This window comes from Panicum hallii, chromosome 7, assembly GCF_002211085.1.
Source record: "Panicum hallii strain FIL2 chromosome 7, PHallii_v3.1, whole genome shotgun sequence".
In the NCBI taxonomy this organism is placed as follows: domain Eukaryota; kingdom Viridiplantae; phylum Streptophyta; class Magnoliopsida; order Poales; family Poaceae; genus Panicum; species Panicum hallii.
Genome location: NC_038048.1, coordinates 2279919 through 2299391, shown reverse-complemented (window position 1 = coordinate 2299391; position 19473 = coordinate 2279919). Strand labels below are relative to the sequence as shown.

The following is a 19473-nucleotide window of genomic DNA, read 5'->3' as shown; positions in this document are numbered from 1 at the left end:
GCCTAGGGAGTCAGGTGGACAATTTTATGCCTAGGGAGAAAACGCGGATTTATCCCAAAGTTACTGGAAGGTAAAAATGATTTTTTTTCCCAACAAACTATGTGGGTGGGGCGGGCTCTTAAAAGAAAATGGTAACACACAGGCCTGGTTGTTGGAGAGAAAGCAGGAGGCCAGAATTTTCCAGATAAAGCAGGTGCCCGCCCCTGCGCGCCGGTGAGGTGGGACTTGGGCCAGCCCGGCCCTCTCAAGGCTTGTGTCAGATCTCGTGCCGCGCCGTTGTGGCATGATAAGCTTTTAATCAAGTTCAAAAATGGTCAACGGTCTTATAAAAAAAAGAACGGCGGGCACCCTTTTTTGCCGTGCTCACTTAAGTATGACCTTCGGAATATTTGTATATTTGTAGTTATCTCAACATGCTATTTTCGTACCGAGCTAGTCTAGGCACACGGCGCAAAAGTCAGGTCGTGCTGTTTGACCCGTCGTTCTGAGATCTTAGGCATGGTAGGATCCTCACGTTTGTATTATGCTGGTATGATCTAGAATTTTTCGTACCTTACCGTATCTTGAACCATGAGAAAAAGTGGTACAGAGCTCGTGCAATGCACACCTCAAGTTTTTGCTATAGTAATGGATGGATTTGGATAGTTACAGTACCATCAGACAAGAAGTGAAAACTTGCCCTAAATAAAAGAAAACAAAAAATAAAAGTGTGACCAGTTTTTGAGTGCCAACATCGGATCAGGTCACTTAATCTGGTGGTGGCCTAAGAAGCTCTGGCCAGATCGACCGGTGGCTTGCCGCACTGATTTCAGTACCGATTAACGGTAAGCAGGTCGCCGACTTCGACTCCGGGACGGCACTCACTCAGGTGTCAACTTGTCGTGCGTTGCGCCTTCTCGGGTGCCGAAACAAAGAGACTAGTGGTAAAAAGGAGATGCAACGGGAGGATCTTCATCAAAGCAGAAAACGCCAAGCAAAAGCCAGCAAGCATATTATTATTTCTTTTTTCTGAGAATCCAATGGTGCCCGGATGAATTATATATACTTATATATTCAACGCATCCATCATCTCACGGAGACGGTACGGTCCCCACGGGCGCACGGACGGAGAGAGAGAGAGAGAGAGAGAGAGAGAGGACGTGAGGCTCCCGTTCCGTTGCGGCTCCATGTCCAAAATAAAAAAGCGACGTCAAGTAGTGGAGTGGAGGATCTAGGCGCCAGCTCGGAGAAAAGGCGCCTTTCTTTCTGGCTTCTGCTGCGGGGGTCTGTGGACGCGAGCGTCGCGGCGCGGACGGCCGCGCGATGGGAATCCTCGCCTTTCGTGTGCTGACATCGACGCACGAGGAATTGTTTCTCGCCGGTAAAGCGTCCGGATGCGCCGCCAGCGGCGTACAATACCCTCAACCTGTGTATATGCACATTTGATTGGCTAGTTGGCCACTCTCACGCAGTGTTTTTGAAGAGAAAAGGACGCCGTAACATTCGGCAGAGAGTTTTGCCCAGCCGCTATAGCTCGTTGTTTAAAACACTGCTATCAAGTTTTGCAAAAGATATACCATTGATGCAAATGGTCCACGAACTTGAAAAGAAAAGGTGTCAAACATAAGGGGATGGATAAATGTTGTATAACTACATTCTTTTTTTATTTTGAATGGAGAACCACAAAATTCTCCTTAACATTTATTTTCAATGAAGAACCACATAATTCTCCTTGCATTTATTTCGAATGAAGAACCACACAAAATTGTCCTTTTTTGCTTAGTAATTCACTACATTGTTTACACTCTTTTGTTTGTCCCGTTCGGCAAAATTGCCATTAAGAGCCCGGGTCAACATGCCATAAACAGACAGTATTGGTGGAATGGTGGGTCATTGAAAATGAGCATATGTAGTGGCTAGTTGGTTTTTGACTATTATCTCCAAATGCTGGTGGTCTGTGAAATTTGCAAAGTTGAAGGAACTTATGAAAATAGTCTTCTTTTCCAGTTGAAGACATTCTCAATGATTTGTTTCTTCATGCATACTATTTCAAGGAGTAAAGTAAAATCATATAAAAAACTCTACATGAAAGAGGGGTAGTTTACTGTCATTCTTGGTAAAAAAATAATGCAATAAACGAATTGGACTTTTTAAATCGCAAAGTCATTTTCAATGTTATTTCCAAAGATTTGGGTCAAAGAGTAAACCCATCATACTGCCACTCCCCCTATAAATAATACTCTGCTCACCTCCATGTAGAATAGAAAAGCATCAGACAGACAAATCAGGTGGCGCGGCGCCTCATCAGCCGGCGCACCGCACCGAAGCGCCCCGCGCGGTCGAACACCTCGCGCGCAGCCATGGCCACCACCCACCTCCTCACTCCTCCCCGCCTCCACCACCCCTCCCCCTCCCCCTCCCCCTCCCCAGCGGCTCGCCTCCGTGCCACCGCCTCGCTCGCGCACCCGCTCCTCCCCTCCCGCCCCCGCCTATCCGCCCTTCACTCCCACTCCCCGTCCCCGCGCCACCACCGCCTCCGCCGCACCATGTCCGTCCGCAGCTCCCTCATCGACCCGGACGGCGGCGCGCTCGTCGAGCTCGTCGCCCCGCCCGACCGCCTCCCGGCGCTGCGCGCGGAGGCGGACGCGCTCCCGCGGGTGCGCCTCGCGCCCGTCGACCTCCAGTGGGCGCACGTGCTCGCCGAGGGGTGGGCCAGCCCGCTGCGCGGCTTCATGCGGGAGGCGGAGTACCTGCAGAGCCTCCACTTCAACTGCATCCGCCTCCCCGACGGGGGCCTCGTCAACATGTCGCTCCCCATCGTGCTCGCCATCGGGGACGCCGAGAAGGAGCGGATCGGGGATAAGCCTGACGTCGCGTTAGAAGGGCCCGACGGCGGCGTCGTCGCCATCCTGCGCAGGTCCGTCCTGCTCCTCCGTTTCTGATACTATTCTTTACCAAAACATGATGATGTGTTCTTACGCGTTTTCCGTGCTTCCATTTTGGGTTCTTGGTTCCATCAATCACAACTTGCTTACAATATGTTGTTAGTAACTGCGATGTTCGTTACAATTTCGTGGGGACTTTTTTTTGTGCGTAGATGATGATGCATTCGCAATCCAATTGAAATCCCTTGGGGATTCTTGCCAGCAAGGCATCATGCTTGGTACGTATTGGTTGCTGATTTGCATATGGGCGTATTAGAGGAATGTAGCAACTAGAAGCAAGCATTGTCTGACAAATGAATTCTATCTCCACTTAACCAACTTTATGAGATTTTTAGTTGTGGAAAATTCCCTCGAAGCATCTTAAGTCTGCGGCTTGTTCTTTCCAGTCCACATTTTTGGGTACCTTTAGGGACCATACCAGTACTGGCAAGCTCAATGGATGAGAATTTTTTGGCAAAAAGCTATTGTCCTCGTTGACGGCGCTGTCCCTTTTCTATCACGTCGCTTTCATTCTTATTGCATAAGGATTTCCTCGTGATGTGTATTTGGCCATATGATTTGTGAGCAACTTGGCTTTGATATCTCTGTGAGTGGTCATTAGGTTATGTGACCATTGGTCAAATGGTACTGTTATCTTCATTGTTCTGGATGTTACTTAAATGGGTCCATCTGAACTAAATATTTAATAATAAAAGATCAGTTTGATTTGGAATTAAATATCTTCATACTCGGTGATTATTAATTGATTATAAGAGCAATAATGCTTTTTGCGTGGCCGTTGCAAATTGTCATCTTGACGTGATCGCATCTCATGTTGAGAATCTCTTCATGACACTTGCCCTCTTTTCTGGAGCATGGAGCAATGTCACCATCATCTTGTCATCCCCATCCATTAGTCTCCCAACTATATCCATTCAAATGATCCAGGCATATTAAGGTCCTAATTGCTCCTTTCTCTCACATAGCAGTGAACTATAGTTGTAGTATTATGTGATCTACTAACTTTTTTTAAGATCTGGTCGTGTAAGCATCATTGCTTTTCCTTCAGGATGAATTTTGAGGAAAAAAAATCGAAAAAGCAAATCTCCCCCTCCCTACTTTGACCATTCTGACATCATGATCCCTAATTAGACTGATATTACTGGATACGACATACTGACAGGATTATTCCCTATTGATAACTCAAAGATGCATTCCTTGGTTAAATGATGAAATCAGACACAACATATTATTTAATTTATTAAAGCATGAAGCTATATACGAGAACTGATATTACGAAGAAGGCATTTGTATGCTGATAGTTCACTGCACAAGGTTAAACTTGGTCCAGCTCAATATGGCAGAGGTACCAGGGCACTAGAAGTTACCCTGATAAAAATTATTAATGCAATATTCTGGATTTCTCTTGTTCAGTTAAGGATGATTGACGTACAAGATACAGAAATCATTCCTTTTGTGCATATTAGTAGTACCTTTTTCTTCAGGCAGCTTGCGTAGGCCATGAAGTTATTCAGAGTGTCACCATTGGCTTTTACATAGTAGTGTCAATGTTCCACTTTTTTTAGATTAACGCTGCCACTAAAATACTATTGTAGCGTTGTGCACTTGTGTTACATTATATGCCATGTCGATGCAACTTAGCTGAAATTGTAAGAACACTTTCTTAGCTAGTGTAATGTGTTCTTTGTCATATAACTCCTACCTTTCTATGCCGAGTTCCTGTCAAAATGTTTGATTATGATACATTCATCTCTGTTCCTCAGAGTCGAAATATACCCCCACAATAAAGAAGAAAGAATCGCAAGAATATGGGGTACAACTGCACCTGGTTTACCCTATGTTGATGAGGCTATTGCATCAGCTGGGAACTGGCTGATTGGTGGTGATCTGGAGGTGTTGGAACCCATCAAATACAATGATGGTCTTGATCACTACAGACTTTCACCTCGGCAACTCAGGAATGAGTTCGACAAGAGGGGGGCTGATGCTGTGTTTGCCTTCCAGTTGAGAAATCCAGTACATAATGGTCATGCACTGTTGATGAATGACACTAGAAGGCGTCTATTGGAAATGGGTTACAAGAATCCCATCCTACTACTGCATCCATTAGGTGGGTTTACGAAAGCTGATGATGTCCCACTGCCTGTTAGAATGGAACAGCACAGCAAGGTATACATTTGTCATCTTAAATGTTTACCAGATGTATCATGCAAATTGCTGAAGTTGATCTGTACAGGTCTTAGAAGATGGAGTCCTTGATCCTGAGACTACTATAGTGTCTATATTTCCCTCTCCAATGCATTATGCTGGTCCAACAGAAGTGCAGTGGCATGCAAAAGCACGAATTAATGCTGGTGCCAATTTCTACATAGTAGGCCGTGATCCTGCTGGGATGGGCCATCCCACAGAAAAGAGGGATTTGTACAACCCGGACCATGGAAAGAAGGTCCTGAGCATGGCTCCAGGTTTAGAGAAACTGAACATACTGCCCTTCAAGGTGATTGATATAAGTCTCCTTAGCATTTAACATTATTCATTAAACCGTTGGAGGTCCATAAACCACAAACTGATTGAAACAACTTACTCCCATGTCCTTTTTCTTTTTACTGTTGCATTAATCTTCACAGTTATATTTCAGCATTTAATTCCTTTTTTGCATTTTACACGCATTTACTAAAATATAAATAGTGGATGAATCTGATGGTATTTGCAGAATGTAAACTTAATAAGAAATTGTTTCCCTGTTATGTGAGTACCAGAATCTTTGTTATCTTCAGCAAAGGAATAGGAGCCATCAGTTCCACCTATACTACTATTAATGGAGCTGTGAATCAGTAGCAACTATATCATACAAAAATGAGATATTACACTGTTCATCTATCATGATAGGAATTTACTTTCGTTTAGCATTGATCTGTACACTCAGCTCCCAGCAATTATTGTATTTCTTTTAAATACCATGAAGTTACAATTTTCAGAAATTGGTGAGTTTCACTATTCTATATAGCACATGTGCTTTGAAAAAAAGAACAAGAAACAAAACTGATGTACACCCTAGGGATTCAGTTTGATTCATTTTAAAATTTGTTTGAGTTATTATCTTTTTTTTAATAAAAAACTTGAATGCACACTTGTTTTGTTATCCGTTTCAGGTAGCAGCTTATGATACAGTGGCAAAGAAGATGGCCTTCTTTGATCCTTCACGCAGTCAAGATTTTCTGTTCATCTCAGGAACAAAGGTGGGCTCATTAGTTCTCACCGTATTTGTCACATAAGATTTTGTCATAGTGATTATTACACCTACTCACAAATAAGCTTACATATGAACCAGATGCGCACTTTTGCCAAAAATGGTGAGAACCCTCCTGACGGTTTCATGTGTCCTGGAGGGTGGAAAGTCCTTGTCGACTACTACAATAGCTTACAAGCTGAAGAAGTGACTCCAGTTCCTGTATGAGATAATCTCCTGTTTGACTATGAGATTATTCAATGGCAGGAAAAAAACTGAAAGCAGGTGATCCGGATCAATTGAGCTTTTCTAATTTTTTTAATCTTAGGTTGATAGTTGATTGATATGATCAAAGCTTTCGGATTGTTTATTTGTCCTCATATGAAACTGAAGCCTGAAAATATTTGTACAAAATTGAGCCGAAGCAGCATGGTTATTGTTCTGTAATTGAGCTGGTTCAGCTATATAATAAAGTATGTGTTCAATTTTGTTGAGGGAAAAAATACACCATTTTCTCAAACTATCATCAAAAATTGAATTTTGTAACAGGGTCAGCTGATAATATTAGGCTCTTTTTGGCATCGGTTCCTGGAGGAGCTGTACCAAACAGCTCCGGAAAAAACGGCTTCTCTCACGAAGCACCCGAGAAGCCGTTTTGCAAATTGTATTGGATAGGCTCCCCGCGGCTCCCTCCCCAGCCCCGCACCATCCCGTACCAAAATACCCCCGGATTTGCCTGTAATTACACCTCAATTGCCACCGTCTGATCTTTCTCCGCCGTCTCCTCACGATCCTCTCTTCTCTCCTCCACGGTGGTGGCGGCGCAGCCCGGAAAAGACGCCGGAGACGCTAAGATCGACGGATCCGGTGGCTCTGAGCCCGTTCCGGGCGGGGGCTCCCTGCATTCGGCCTTCCTGTGGCCGGGAGGGCTGCCGCCGGGTCCGCTCGGCGCACTCCTCACGGCCGTGGGAGCGCCACCTGGCGGCGGGGCGTGCGAATGGCCCGGCGCAGCAGGGGCCGGCGCGTGGTCAGGCACGGCCAGCTCGTGGCTGGGCGTCGCGGGTGCCGGCGCGGCTGTCGCGTGGCCGGGCGCCGCGGGTGCCGGAGCAGTCGCGACGTGGCCTGGTGCAGCGGGTGCAGGCGCGGCCACCGAGTGGCCGGGTGCAGCAGGTGGGCCGGCCGCCGCTGGTGCCGGCGCGTGGCCGGGCGCGGCAGGCACCTCAGGATCCGGCGCGGTGCCAGGCGCGGGGGCTAGCGCGGCTATGGCTGTGCCTGATAGGGGCTAGTTGGAATGGCTTGCCAGAGCTGCGGCGGCTCTGGGCCGGATTGGCTTCCCCTTGTTTGCTGCTGCCTGCCTGTCTGCATTTTCGAGATGCTGCTGCTGTTCATGCATACGTGTCCGGATGGGAGGATGGGATGCCTGATGATGGATCGAAAGCAAACCCAGCAGGAGCAACACGGACCAGCGGCAGCGGAGGGCGCATGCAGCCTGAGACGCGGACGCGGAGCTAGCTAATAAGGGCATAAAGGATATTAGCAAAGGAGAAGTCATTTAAAAAGAAGCCGGAGATATTATTTTGCCAAACAATTTTTAAAACAGCTTCGGAAGCTGCTCCACTAAAATAGCCAGATCCGGAGCCGTTTCATCCGGAGCCGAATCCCTGTCAAATAGGATCTTATTACCATGCAACATCTGCTTCACATGATTCTTTACTCAGCAGCTATTGCATGTCCCATAAAATTATCTTATTCTTCCATCTAATATCCTCAATGTTGTAAATAGCAGATTATGAGATTTAGCGGCCTTCCATAAAAGCTATAGAAAAGCTATAATGGGCTATAGCAAAAGCTAAATCATTTAGCGGAATGATAAAATAATCAATAATCACATATAAAATTATAAATATAAAATTATAAGCATTATGGTCTAACATAAAAAAAATAAACTCTAACACGTCTCTTAACTGTCCAACGGTGCCCATACTACGTTGTCTAAGGTCCATACTATATTCCTTTAGTTGTACAGATTCTTGTGACTGCATCTTTAGGCTAACGACACAACTAAAATCTACTAGCAATTTTGTATTTAGCGCTGCTAAATCTCGCAAAAGCTATTTTAGCATATATTTAGCATTGCTAAATCTCATAAAAACTCCTTTAGCGGACGTAGCGGACAAGTGTTGCATAGCGTAGCGGTAGAGCTCCTAAAAAATTAATAGCGGGCTATTTTCATCATTGAATATCCTTAATAGTCCCTTCTACCAGTCCATAATCCTAGCTTCAGACCTGACCGCGTGACCGATTTCCGGAGCTCCCACAGGGAGTCGTGAATCAGGCGACTACCATCTATGAAAGCGTGGATCCAATTCGCTCAACTTGCTGGCGGTATCTGAATTAGATGTATCGAGATTGACAACAGGTGCTTCCTGACAGATGGCAATAAACGTTAACCTAGATGTCTCAAAGTGTTTGTGCTCGATGTCTTCAAAAAATAACGACGCTCGCTCCATGAAATACAAGAAGCAAACTAAAATATAGCATGTGTTTCACTAGAAATCAACGAAAACTAACCACTATGAAGCGTGCATAGAGATGGAAATAAGGTTTCTATCTCGAAATTGCAACTACACAACCAGTGGCGGACCTAGAATATTTCTAGAGTCTGGGCCAATTTATTAACTCCACCATATCTACCTATTGGGTTGCAGTATTTTATGCACGGCTACCAACGGTCCATAACATATTTTCACTGGGCTGGAGATAAGGGAGCCCGGGCTGGTGCCCAGGCTCGCCGGGCCTTGGGCCACCTTGAAAACAGATTGTCCGTATTCTTAGGTGCCTTATCTTTGATCTCAAGAGTTGAGGTTACTTTTTTTATTCTATGAGAGCAAGTCCCATCTATGGGAGTGGATTCTTGATTTTCTTCACTAAGAGCACAAAGCTGTAGAATGTGTAGGATGTGGCTCCATGTCAACTTGGTTCTTAAGATTTTAATGAAGTAGCCTTAGACAACTTTAGCAAAAATTTCATGGAAAATGGTGCCAACCTTACAATATATGAACCAAATAGTTCCTTAATCCATCTTTTAGTAATCGATTTAGATGACATAGCTACTCCATCCGCCTTGAAATGTAAGGCATTTTGGTTTATCCTAAGTCAAATGGTTCTAAGTTTGATCAAATTTATAAAAAAGAATAATAATATTTTGAATGTCAAATAAGAATAATTAGTCCATTATGAAAAATATTTTCATAATTAACTTATGTGATAAGTTACATGTTAATATTATTCTCTATAAATTTGGTCAAACTTAGACTGCTTTGACTTAGGATAAAGTAAAATGCCTTATATTTCAAGAAGGAGGGAGTACTAGATATGAACCAAATACGTTGAAAGCATATGGTATTTTTGTACAACATTCTTCCACTAAGGACTCTTCATAGTATTTGAAAGTAAGTGTGCTAATGCAATTGAGTCATCGAAGATCATAGCGGAGATTGGATATTAGTTGGAAGGTATATAGAGGAAAATAGTTTAGAGATGCTTGAGATGCAATCACAGACAGGAAAAATTAATGCATTCAACCTTAATTTAACTGATTAGTCATGCTATACATACAAATTAGTATCTACCATCCATTGATGATGCTCATATGCTCTAGTTTATCTGCTTTGATGCTCCCTGTTCATCCAACATGTTCTTTTTATATGCAATCACACTTGATGTTGAGATTGTTCCCTTAGGCTAGATGAACAATATTATTATGTTTATTACTAATCCTTGTGGATTCGACTAAAGTTATGGAATACTCTAGAAAAACGCTACATGTCTTCTCAAAATTCGTGCTAAAAAAAGCTTGTTGTTGCTATCTATGCTCGCAATATTAAAAACCACAAGCATAGAGGACACTAGGCTGGATCAATTCACACCTCTCTTCTCTACTAATATAACGCATGAGTTTCTTCACGTGTTGTCCTCCCCTCATGGTTCCCATCAACCAATAAAAATCAGAATTAAAACCAAAATGTTCCATGTAGGCTATGGCATAGATTCATGTGTACGAGAAGAGCTATCTTTTTAGAAAATTCCATATTTGATATTGGAAGATAACTAATTCCTTCCTTGATCTTGTAAATTTCCCTCCTATGATATTGATTTCTAACTTTCATTCCTTATTTGATGTATCCGTCACTTCTGTCGGTTAAGTCTGGCGAAACCTTCAAATCACCATAAAAAATCATGTATTTATTATGAATATCTAATAGAATTGTATTTATTATGACATGTCTATTTAATTTAAAGTGAATAATAACACTGTAAAGTAGGGCAAAAATGCTTATCTTCAAGTATGTATCTGTGAACACATTTTCCATTATTTTTTCATTGACCCATTATGCATTTATATTTGTGCATCTCACAATTTTAAAATACTTTATTAGCTTTATTGATATGCAACAAGACTTCTGCATAATAATTTTACAACCCTTGCAACACAATGGCACCTAACTAGGCTGTCACCACCTGATGGTGCCTAATTACTTTGAGAAGGGAAATAACTTTTTTAAAACTAGAAGAGAAATAGCTAGTTACAGTGGTTTTGGACTCCAAAGAATGTTTTGCCCAAATTCTTCTTCTCATGCCGAAAAATACTTCGTTATTAAAAAATAATTAAATCCAATATTTAAGGATGAAATCATATATCAAATCACATAGTCCTCATTGTGTTAGAGTTTTCACATTTTTATTTCCGGAGTTGTAATAAAAGTGAAAACAATTCGCATAAAAAACAAGTGAAAATAAAAAAGAGAAAGTAAATGGAGGCACCTCAAAAGGGAGAAAAAAGGAAAAAAAAAACAGAAACCATTTAAACCCACACGCAAGTCTGTGGCGGTCGGAGCCGAATATACCCGTCGCTCCTCCCTCGGATCCTTGTCGGCTTCCCTTATTTCCCTTTCCTGGCCTTTTCTCTTCTCCTCTCTTCTCCCCCAAATCCCACGCCCCACCAAACCAAACCAAACCAAATCCCCCACCTCCTCCTCCATTTCCACCCGCAGCCCTAACCCTTGTAACCTCCCGATGGCCGGAGGCGGCGGCGGCGCAGGCGCTGGCTCGTCGTCGGGCGGGTCGGGTTCCGGTGGCGGCGGGGGCGGAGGCGGTCGGGAGGGCGACTGGGACTGCGGCGGCTGCGGCAACCGCAACTACGCCTTCCGCTCTCTCTGCAACCGCTGCAAGCAGCCGCGCCTCCTCGTCGACCCCAACACCCCGCGCGACTCCAAGTGGCTACCCCGCGCCGGGGACTGGATCTGCACCGGTAACACCTCTCTCGTAACGCCCCGCTCCCAGCCCCTTGTAGCTTGTTTTCTTCTGCTTATTATGTTTCTCCGCCGGCCTTAGATGTAGATGTAGATTTTCCTACAAAACATGTTTAGGGTCTCCCAACTTTTTTCCCCCTTCTATATCCACCTGGAAAATCAAGTAAAAAATGAAATGGAACAAGGGCAGGCTAGGACGTGATGTTGAGATGTAATTAACATGCTTCTTCTCCTCCCCATGGGAGATGTAATAGATAAGCCATGATCCATTCCCCATGCACTGTGCCTAAAGTTTAGGCAACCTAGCACTTCGTCTTTGTCATCGTCAGTTGTGTTTTTTTTCCGTTACGGTATTACTGGATGGAACCTTGTATGTTGATATGGCCCTGGCAACCGTTGGGCTGCCTTTATCTAGATTTTCTGTTGTCTAGCCACGCGGTGAATATGTTAATAGGCAAGTTAGTCACTTTCTTCCTAGTGTAAAATGAAAAGGGTCAAAGGAGAGAGAAGCTTTGTTTAAATTAAAAGGGGGGAGTCTAAAAATTATTTGACTGGAACTCGTTAAGCTTTCTATAAAGGACAGTCATGATCTTTGATCTAAAAATGAGATATTTTGGATGAATTTTGTTTGTTTGTGAATTGTTACTGCTACCTATTTTAGGTAGAAAATTTTAATGATTCCTGTTGTTTATTTTGTTCATTGAATGCTGCTGTACTTAGATCAGATTAGAAAATTACCAATAAGTGTGCTGAGTAATGACTAGTGTGCGTGTGTCTATTCCTTTCTATGGGTTTGTGCGGGATGGCTGGTCGTGGTGGTGGTGGTGGGTGTGCGTGTGCTTCGGTGCATTGTTCTTCTGCCTACTGTGCTGGTTGGTTTATGCGGCAAATGGATGAATAGGTTGCAGTAACAATAATTATGCATCCAGAAAGAACTGCAAAAAGTGTGGCCTGCCCAAGGAGGAAGCAGCAATGCCAGCATTGCAAATGGCAGGGATGGCAATGCCAGCTTATGCAACTTATATTGCAAGACTACAAAGCCTTGCTGCTTCTGCTTCTGCCTATAAGATGAACTTTGGGATGGCTGCCAATTCATCTTTGCAGCAGCAACTACTTGCAAATGCAAACTGGTCCTATGGGTTGGCTGGTAGATATGGGATGCAGTCTTCTGGTTGGCCATTTGGAAACAACAACACAAATCAGTTTCCAGGTGTCCCAAAGGACTGGCGTAATGGAGACTGGCTCTGCAGCTGTGGATTTCATAATTATTCATCTCGTACTCAGGTAATTGTATGCTAGTCTGATTCTTTTGATATCATAGTTACCCTTAGCTATTGTCATCTTTTTCGGTCATGCCCTCTGAACTTTAATTTGTTATTGTTTCTACTTTTTCTTAAAGTGTTAACACCCTTCTTAATCTCTCTTTTCCAGTGCAAAGAGTGTGGTGCACCTGTACCTTCAGGCATTCCCTCCACAACAATGAAAACTACATCAGATGCCTCTTCCAGTAAGATAATCATTTTCTCAGTTCCCACCGTGTTCTTTACGTTGACCCATGCAAAATTCCAACTCCTCTGTTGGAGTAATGCATACTTGCCATCCGGTACAGTGCATTCTGTATTTTTTTTTTGTCTGCCAAGAATGCTTTAATCAATCTACTTGCCAATACGAATTGTAGGTGCATGCTTATTAAAATTGAAACCCACCTTCTTTTTTTGTGATCAGCATAAGTTGATTATAAATTTAGATCCATGATTTGCCCAATGCCTATTTGCTGTTTGTTATTCTTTAGTTGTGCTTAATTCCTTCATGTAGTATTACAATGCCTACTCTCGTTAATTTTATATTTGATATCAACAGATTATGTCATCTTGGTTCTCAATCTCTGCTTGTTTCAGCATTAGGAACTAAGCGATTGGCATCAGAGGAACTCGCCAATGACTGGGATAATAAAAGGCTAAATCCAGGAAATGACAATTATCCGCTCTCGGTATATATTTATGGCCTGCTTAACTGTCGTGACATATTGCCAAAATGCTCATGGTATTGATTTTCTTGTTTCATTTGATTGCAGACAGCAGGCACGAATAATTTGTTTTTGGGTATTGAGCAAGGAGCTGGAAGCAGCAATGGCCAGGCAGCCTTTTCCAACTTTGACAATGGGAGCTCAATAGCATTACCATCTGGGCAGGCAATGTCTGGTCTTATGGGAAAAGGGTACAGCTTCATTCCAAATCAAAGATACTTACTATTTTACGAATTATAATCTTTGTAAACTTTATGAAATTGGTGGCAAATGTTAGAATTTAAGGGCCAACAATCAAGTGATCCCAAAAAGTCGCGTTTGATTTTCATCATTGCTTTAGAGGTTCTTAGAAATTTTATTATGTGCAAGATAGTGATCAGGTAGCAATATGATATTAACATCTTGATAATAACTGAACATTATACATCATAGAAAATTGCCAAGTGGAATTGGCTTAGGAGGTTTGAGCTTTAAATATTTTTGAATATGTATAATTGCTGCAGGTAAAGGAAAGTTAAAAAGGAAGTTATGAGCCCATGGCTGTTGGAGGTTAAAGAAAATTGTACCTAAATAAATCTTGTGGAACATTTTGAGAAACATATAGACGGTTAGGAATGGGATTTTGGAGATAAAATTCTGTAGGGTTGTGGACCAAATTGCTTGCACCATTATTTTTCCAGGTTATATGTATTGATTGGCATTTCCATTTATGTAAGCACATTATTTGTGGGCAGTTGTATTGTATATACCATAGTTGCATTTTAGTAAACCTCGCAATAAGCTGTAAATCTTAAGGTCCATTACTTGCAGTCAAGGTTCAGCCATTGTTGAATGGATGCTTCATGAAAATTTTGGCTTTTTGCAAATATGTTTTGCTGGCATTGTGCAAGACTTGCATAAAAAAATTACTCTCATCTGATAAAATCTGGGTTAGCTAACTGTTGCGCATCTGCTCTAACACCTTGTTGCAGTCAAGGTTCAGCCATTGTTGAATGGATGCTTCATGAAATTTTGGCTTTTTGCAAATATGTTTTGCTGGCATTGTGCAAGATTTGCATAAAAAAATTACTTTCATCTGATAAAATCTGGGTTAGCTAAGTGTTGCGCATCTGCTCTAACACCTTGCTAGGGCAAAATGGCGCGACGGAGACTGGATGTGCAGCAACTGCAACAATCACAATTATGCATCTCGTGCGTTCTGCAACAGGTATTATTTTAAGGCCTCCTTTGTTCGACTTCATTGGTCAAGTCCTCATCTGTTGCTTTATTCAACAAACGTGGTAGCTTTTGAATCAAACTTATGTGATGGTGCATTCCAATTTCACATTTTTGTTATACTTGCCTAAATTGGTGTGCATGATTATGATTGAAAGAAGAACTCGTGAATTCTCTTAAGACATGTAGTGCAGCAGCACAGTGTCATTTACTAACTCAACATTTAATTACTGAATGAAAAAGTTTTCGTGGATGTTCATGTTTCCTTGGTCAAGTGTACATATTAGCACCATGCAACCCATTGGCAAGCTGTGTTGCTTTTCAATCTCGTACATGGTCCATGCTTGTGACTTTTGAGGTCCATTGTAATGTATACTGAAGCTACCACTACCATACCAGAAAGGTTATTAAGTGCCACATGATTTGTTTAGTGTTTTGCCTTTGTGCTCCTTTGTAGCTGCTGAGTCCTATTTGCAAAGGTATCTTTGGTTTTGGAGCAAAAAGATAATATTCCCATCCTTTTTAAAAATTAATCATCTGAATGTCTCTACCTGTATCTTAACTTTGACAAGACAAATCAATATGGAACTGCAAAACCAAAACAGAGAATAGAATTTATTTCTCTTAAGGTCTGCATTCAATATTTTCTGTAAATAATTCACAAAATTGCAATCAGTTCCTCGGTTTCACATGCTATTTGATGAAGCACTAAACAAATTTATTGTCTTGTGTTAATAGCCTACATACTGATTAAAGTTTTAAAAAGTTGTTTAGATTGAGCAATTATTCGTTGTGCATAGCATTGATTTTGATACACTAATATTGGTCAGCTGGATCCGTACCTTCCATGGCCACACGTAGGTTTGGTTAATGTGAATTCTAGATGTGAGACACAAGTAATAATTCACCATTGGTGTTTCACCACCATTAACTCACCGCTATGATATTAACATGCGAATATGCTGCTGATTCTCTATGATCTTTTGTATTTATTTTCCAAATGAAGCAAATTGCTTACTGGTTCTGACTGGGATGGGTACATTTGTGTTTCAGGTGCAAAACGCAGAAAGAATCAGCAGTTCACCCTGGTGTGCTATAGCTTGCTTGCGCCTGATCATAGCGCTCTGAATCATTTTGAAATTTCCAGGATATGTTACTGCCGGATTCTAGCTCCTTTGCCAAGACTGCGGTTTAAGTTTTTTTGATTCTGCAGTGCTCTTGCTGCTCCCAAATGTGTCTCGGCATTTGACTAGTGCTGGTTGAAGTTCCCGATTTATTTATGGTAAGCGCTTGAATAAAATGTTTCCGGAAAGTACCATTTACTATCTGGATTTTGGCAAATAATTGAGTTGTGTAATGAGGCAATGGTGATAGACTGTAATGTTGTGCTTTTATCATAACTGTGGGGTATTAGTGCACCAAATTAAAGTTGTGGTCATTTTTACTTTCTCGTTGGGTTGGAAACGAAAACTATACTCGTGTAACTTCGGCACAATTATTCTTTGTTTTGGACATCTCCTGTTTGTGCTCCTATGCCTCCCCCTTACCCGTACGGATTACCCTTTTCCATTGTGTTGCCTCGCATTCACCAGGATTCAGCTGTTGCTTTCAGACGCTGGTTACTTCTTCCCAGGGCTACACGGCCCTGCAGAACTTTGGGCTTCATTTTGTGTTTCGGGGGATAAGAGCGGTAGATATAGATGCACGCTGGTCAATCACTCAGGCGCTGTAGCAGCCATGGATTGAACGCCGCTGACGAAGCCTTGGTGTTTGCACATGAAGCAACACGGCAGAATTCGAGGCTTGTGGACATTTGTGTCAAACTTTTGAAAATGTTGTGATTTTTTTTAGTGAGTATCTAATTAAATTGCACTACCTAGCAATCAATTAAAGAAAAGGCGCACCCCCAACTCGGGCATGGACGTGAGCATGCAAGTAGAGTCTCAAATTTTTTTTTTGCTTTATTGCTGCAGCAAGTGCAACGTGAACAGGACCGCACCAATATATCACACAGCCTAACCAGAGTCTCCAAGCTTTCATATAGGATTGAACTTCTAGCTCCATTTATACAACAGGAGGCACAAATTCAGAACAAGGAAAATACCAAAAGCCACTCCCAGCTCCACATGCCATTGTCCACTGAAACAACAAACGGACGCCATTGTCCACCGAAACAACAATCGGACGCTCTCAAAAGCCACCAGTTTCCTAATATAACCGATTAGGTCACGTAAGGGGCCGGGACTCCACCGAAACAACCACCCCAAGCCATACGCACGTGATCTAACAACCACTAGTTGACAGCAAACGGACGACAGAGGTCTTACGTAGTAAGATCACAGCTCTAAACCATTCCGAACACTTAACAAACTTGCTGTGTAGACGCCGAAATGGCCGACTTGCGTGACATCTATTAATTCTGAATCCAAAGTGGCTGTTTCCAGATTGTATCCTACCAAGGTCTGTTTTGAGTATAGCTCTTCCGAATCTTCTGCAGAAATATATAAACAGAGGAGGAACCTGCCATCCTCCAGCACCGAAGAGAGCTATGCATGGCTACAAAAGCATACAGGGATTCCCATGTCGAGATCGATCCTATATTTCCTTTCCCACTGACAATTCTCCGAGTCCACCAGATACCACAGGTCCAAAAGGAAATCTTCAAGCTTGACTCTGTATTCCTATATTTCCACATGTCCTGAAATGCCCTCCACTGCCCTCCACGGTGTAGGGCCCCTGTTGTCTAGTGTTGGGACCTCAAAGAGCCGAACGTGACGGCGATCATCAGTGAGGATACGGAGCACCTTGTACACCTCCGTGTCGACCCTCCCGAGCACAAACATGGCAAAGTATTTGCGCAAGGGCTTCCCATGGGATTTCGATTCGGCACAGGTTCCTCGGCAAGGCGTGCGTAACCCCAGTAGCTGGGTCGATGACATTGGCACAGCCACTGTCCAGGTGCTCGGCGACGCAGACCAGGTTAAGGTTTGTCCGCACCTCCATGTGCAAGCCTTTGCCGTGGATGCGCTTCTCGACGTTGCCTTGCAAATCTATGAGGACGTCCACTCCGTGGCTGGCCGTAGGGGTGGTGCGGAGGATCGGGCGTCATCGTCGGCGGCGAGTAAAGTGGCGGCGTGGAGCACAGTAGCTGCTCAGTGGATACTTTGTGGGGAGAAGGGTTTACTGCTTTAGTTGGCCAGATGGGCTTCGTAGGCCTTTTCTTTTCTTGGGCCAGATTCTTCGTAGACTACGTGTGCTAAACGGGGAACGGCTACATGGGACAAAATGGGAACGGGAAACGGGGACACCGTGCCAGCCGTTCAGATGGATCATGTTGCTGCTATGCTAGGGATACACGCAGCATTGCACCTTCTGAAAAATTGTTAAGTGAACTGGAACTTATTGATTCTTTCCACTACATATGAACAGATTTGGATACTACTAGTAGATCAGACCAAGAAGCCTTCTGGGCCGCCGCCGGCGCCGCCCCCGGAGGAGCTGCTGCAGCAGTAGCAGCCGTCGCCATGCTTGAGGCTGCACTTGCCGTCGGGAAAGCCGTAGTGCTTGCAGCATTCTTGGCAGCGGCCCGACTTCCAGCACGAACCCGAGCAGAGCTGAAAGAGGACGCTGCAGTCCAGCGCATCCGCTTCAGCAACCTCCGCCATCTGAGCAACTGCACGATTCACAGAAAATTTAGTAGATAAATTCTATTCTATTCTTTAGCTGTGGTTTGGATTCATATATGATCATTGTTCATCAAAAATTAAACTTACAAGAGCTGATGGCGAGGATCGCCAGGAAGAAGAATGGCAGCTTCGTCATGCTCGTCTCCATTTGCTTGAGTGAACTCTTCTTACCTAGGCTAGCTCTTCCCGTCGTCTGTCCGTCGATGGGGCTGGCTTAGGCTATATATACACATACATCAACCACTCCAACACATTCATTGCTGCAATGATCTAGCGCCATCATGGTTGGCAGCCAGGCAGGATTCAAGTCCTAAATAGTATCTTTTCTAATTGACAGGATCAACTCATTGAATTATATCTAGAAATATGTATGATTCTATTAGATTCCATATATAAATATTATAGAAAATATTCACAAATATGTTAGGATCACGGTCATGTATATTATTGGCCCCGCATCGCCCCGCACAGGGCGGCACGAGCGGAAGCCCCCTCCATTGCCGCCCCCTTTTTCCCTCTCCCCGTCGCCACGCCGCTGCTGGAGCCGGCCGCCGGAAGCCCGCGCGGCCCGCGAGGACGGCGGCGGCGGGGCCACCTTTGCTCCTCCCCCTTCGCCTGGCGGGCGCGGCCTCGCATGGTGTCGGATGGTCACGCCGTGGGGCGGGCCGCGGTGGCGCCGGCAAGCTCGGATTCGGTGTCTCCGCGATCGGATCCGGCAGCCATGGTGGCGGATCTGCGACGGCGGCGGCTCAAGCGCCGGGCCTTCGCCCTCGATGGTTCGGCACGCTGCCTGCGGGACTGCGCCTCGCGGGTTGGAGGGGTTGCGCCTTGGGGTCCGCGCCGCCGCCGTCGGATGTGGCAGCGGGTTGCTACCAGGCGCGGGGCGCGGCGCGCGGGCAGCTCCCAGGCACGAGACAGCAACGCGCGGGCTGCTCCCAGGTGCAAGGATCCGCCGAGGTGCGGGCTTGGGCGCGGTGGCACCGTGAGCGCGGGGTCGTAGACGACGAGGAGGCGCCGAGGTGCGTGTGTGCGGAAGCGGAGGCATCCGCGGTGGAGGTGGCCCGGGGCGGCAAGGTTGGCG

The 19473-nt window shown here is 44.2% G+C and overlaps 2 protein-coding genes across 2 annotated transcripts; both read left to right on the top strand.

Moving 5' to 3' along the window:
- The first annotated feature begins 2339 nt into the window (after positions 1–2339).
- LOC112901645 (ATP sulfurylase 2-like) lies at positions 2340–6650 on the top strand. The gene is made up of 5 exons (XM_025970600.1): positions 2340–2896; positions 4688–5093; positions 5161–5421; positions 6077–6163; positions 6256–6650. The coding sequence occupies exons 1-5, from the start codon at positions 2340–2342 to the stop codon at positions 6379–6381; spliced, it is 1437 nt and encodes a 478-aa protein (XP_025826385.1). The 3' UTR covers positions 6382–6650.
- Positions 6651–11119: 4469 nt separating this feature from the next.
- Positions 11120–16237, top strand: LOC112901646 (uncharacterized RNA-binding protein C17H9.04c). The gene is made up of 7 exons (XM_025970601.1): positions 11120–11464; positions 12367–12749; positions 12897–12972; positions 13364–13455; positions 13540–13682; positions 14621–14698; positions 15760–16237. Exons 1-7 carry the CDS (start codon positions 11230–11232, stop codon positions 15803–15805), a joined length of 1053 nt encoding a protein of 350 aa, XP_025826386.1. The 5' UTR covers positions 11120–11229; the 3' UTR covers positions 15806–16237.
- The last annotated feature ends 3236 nt before the right edge of the window (positions 16238–19473 follow it).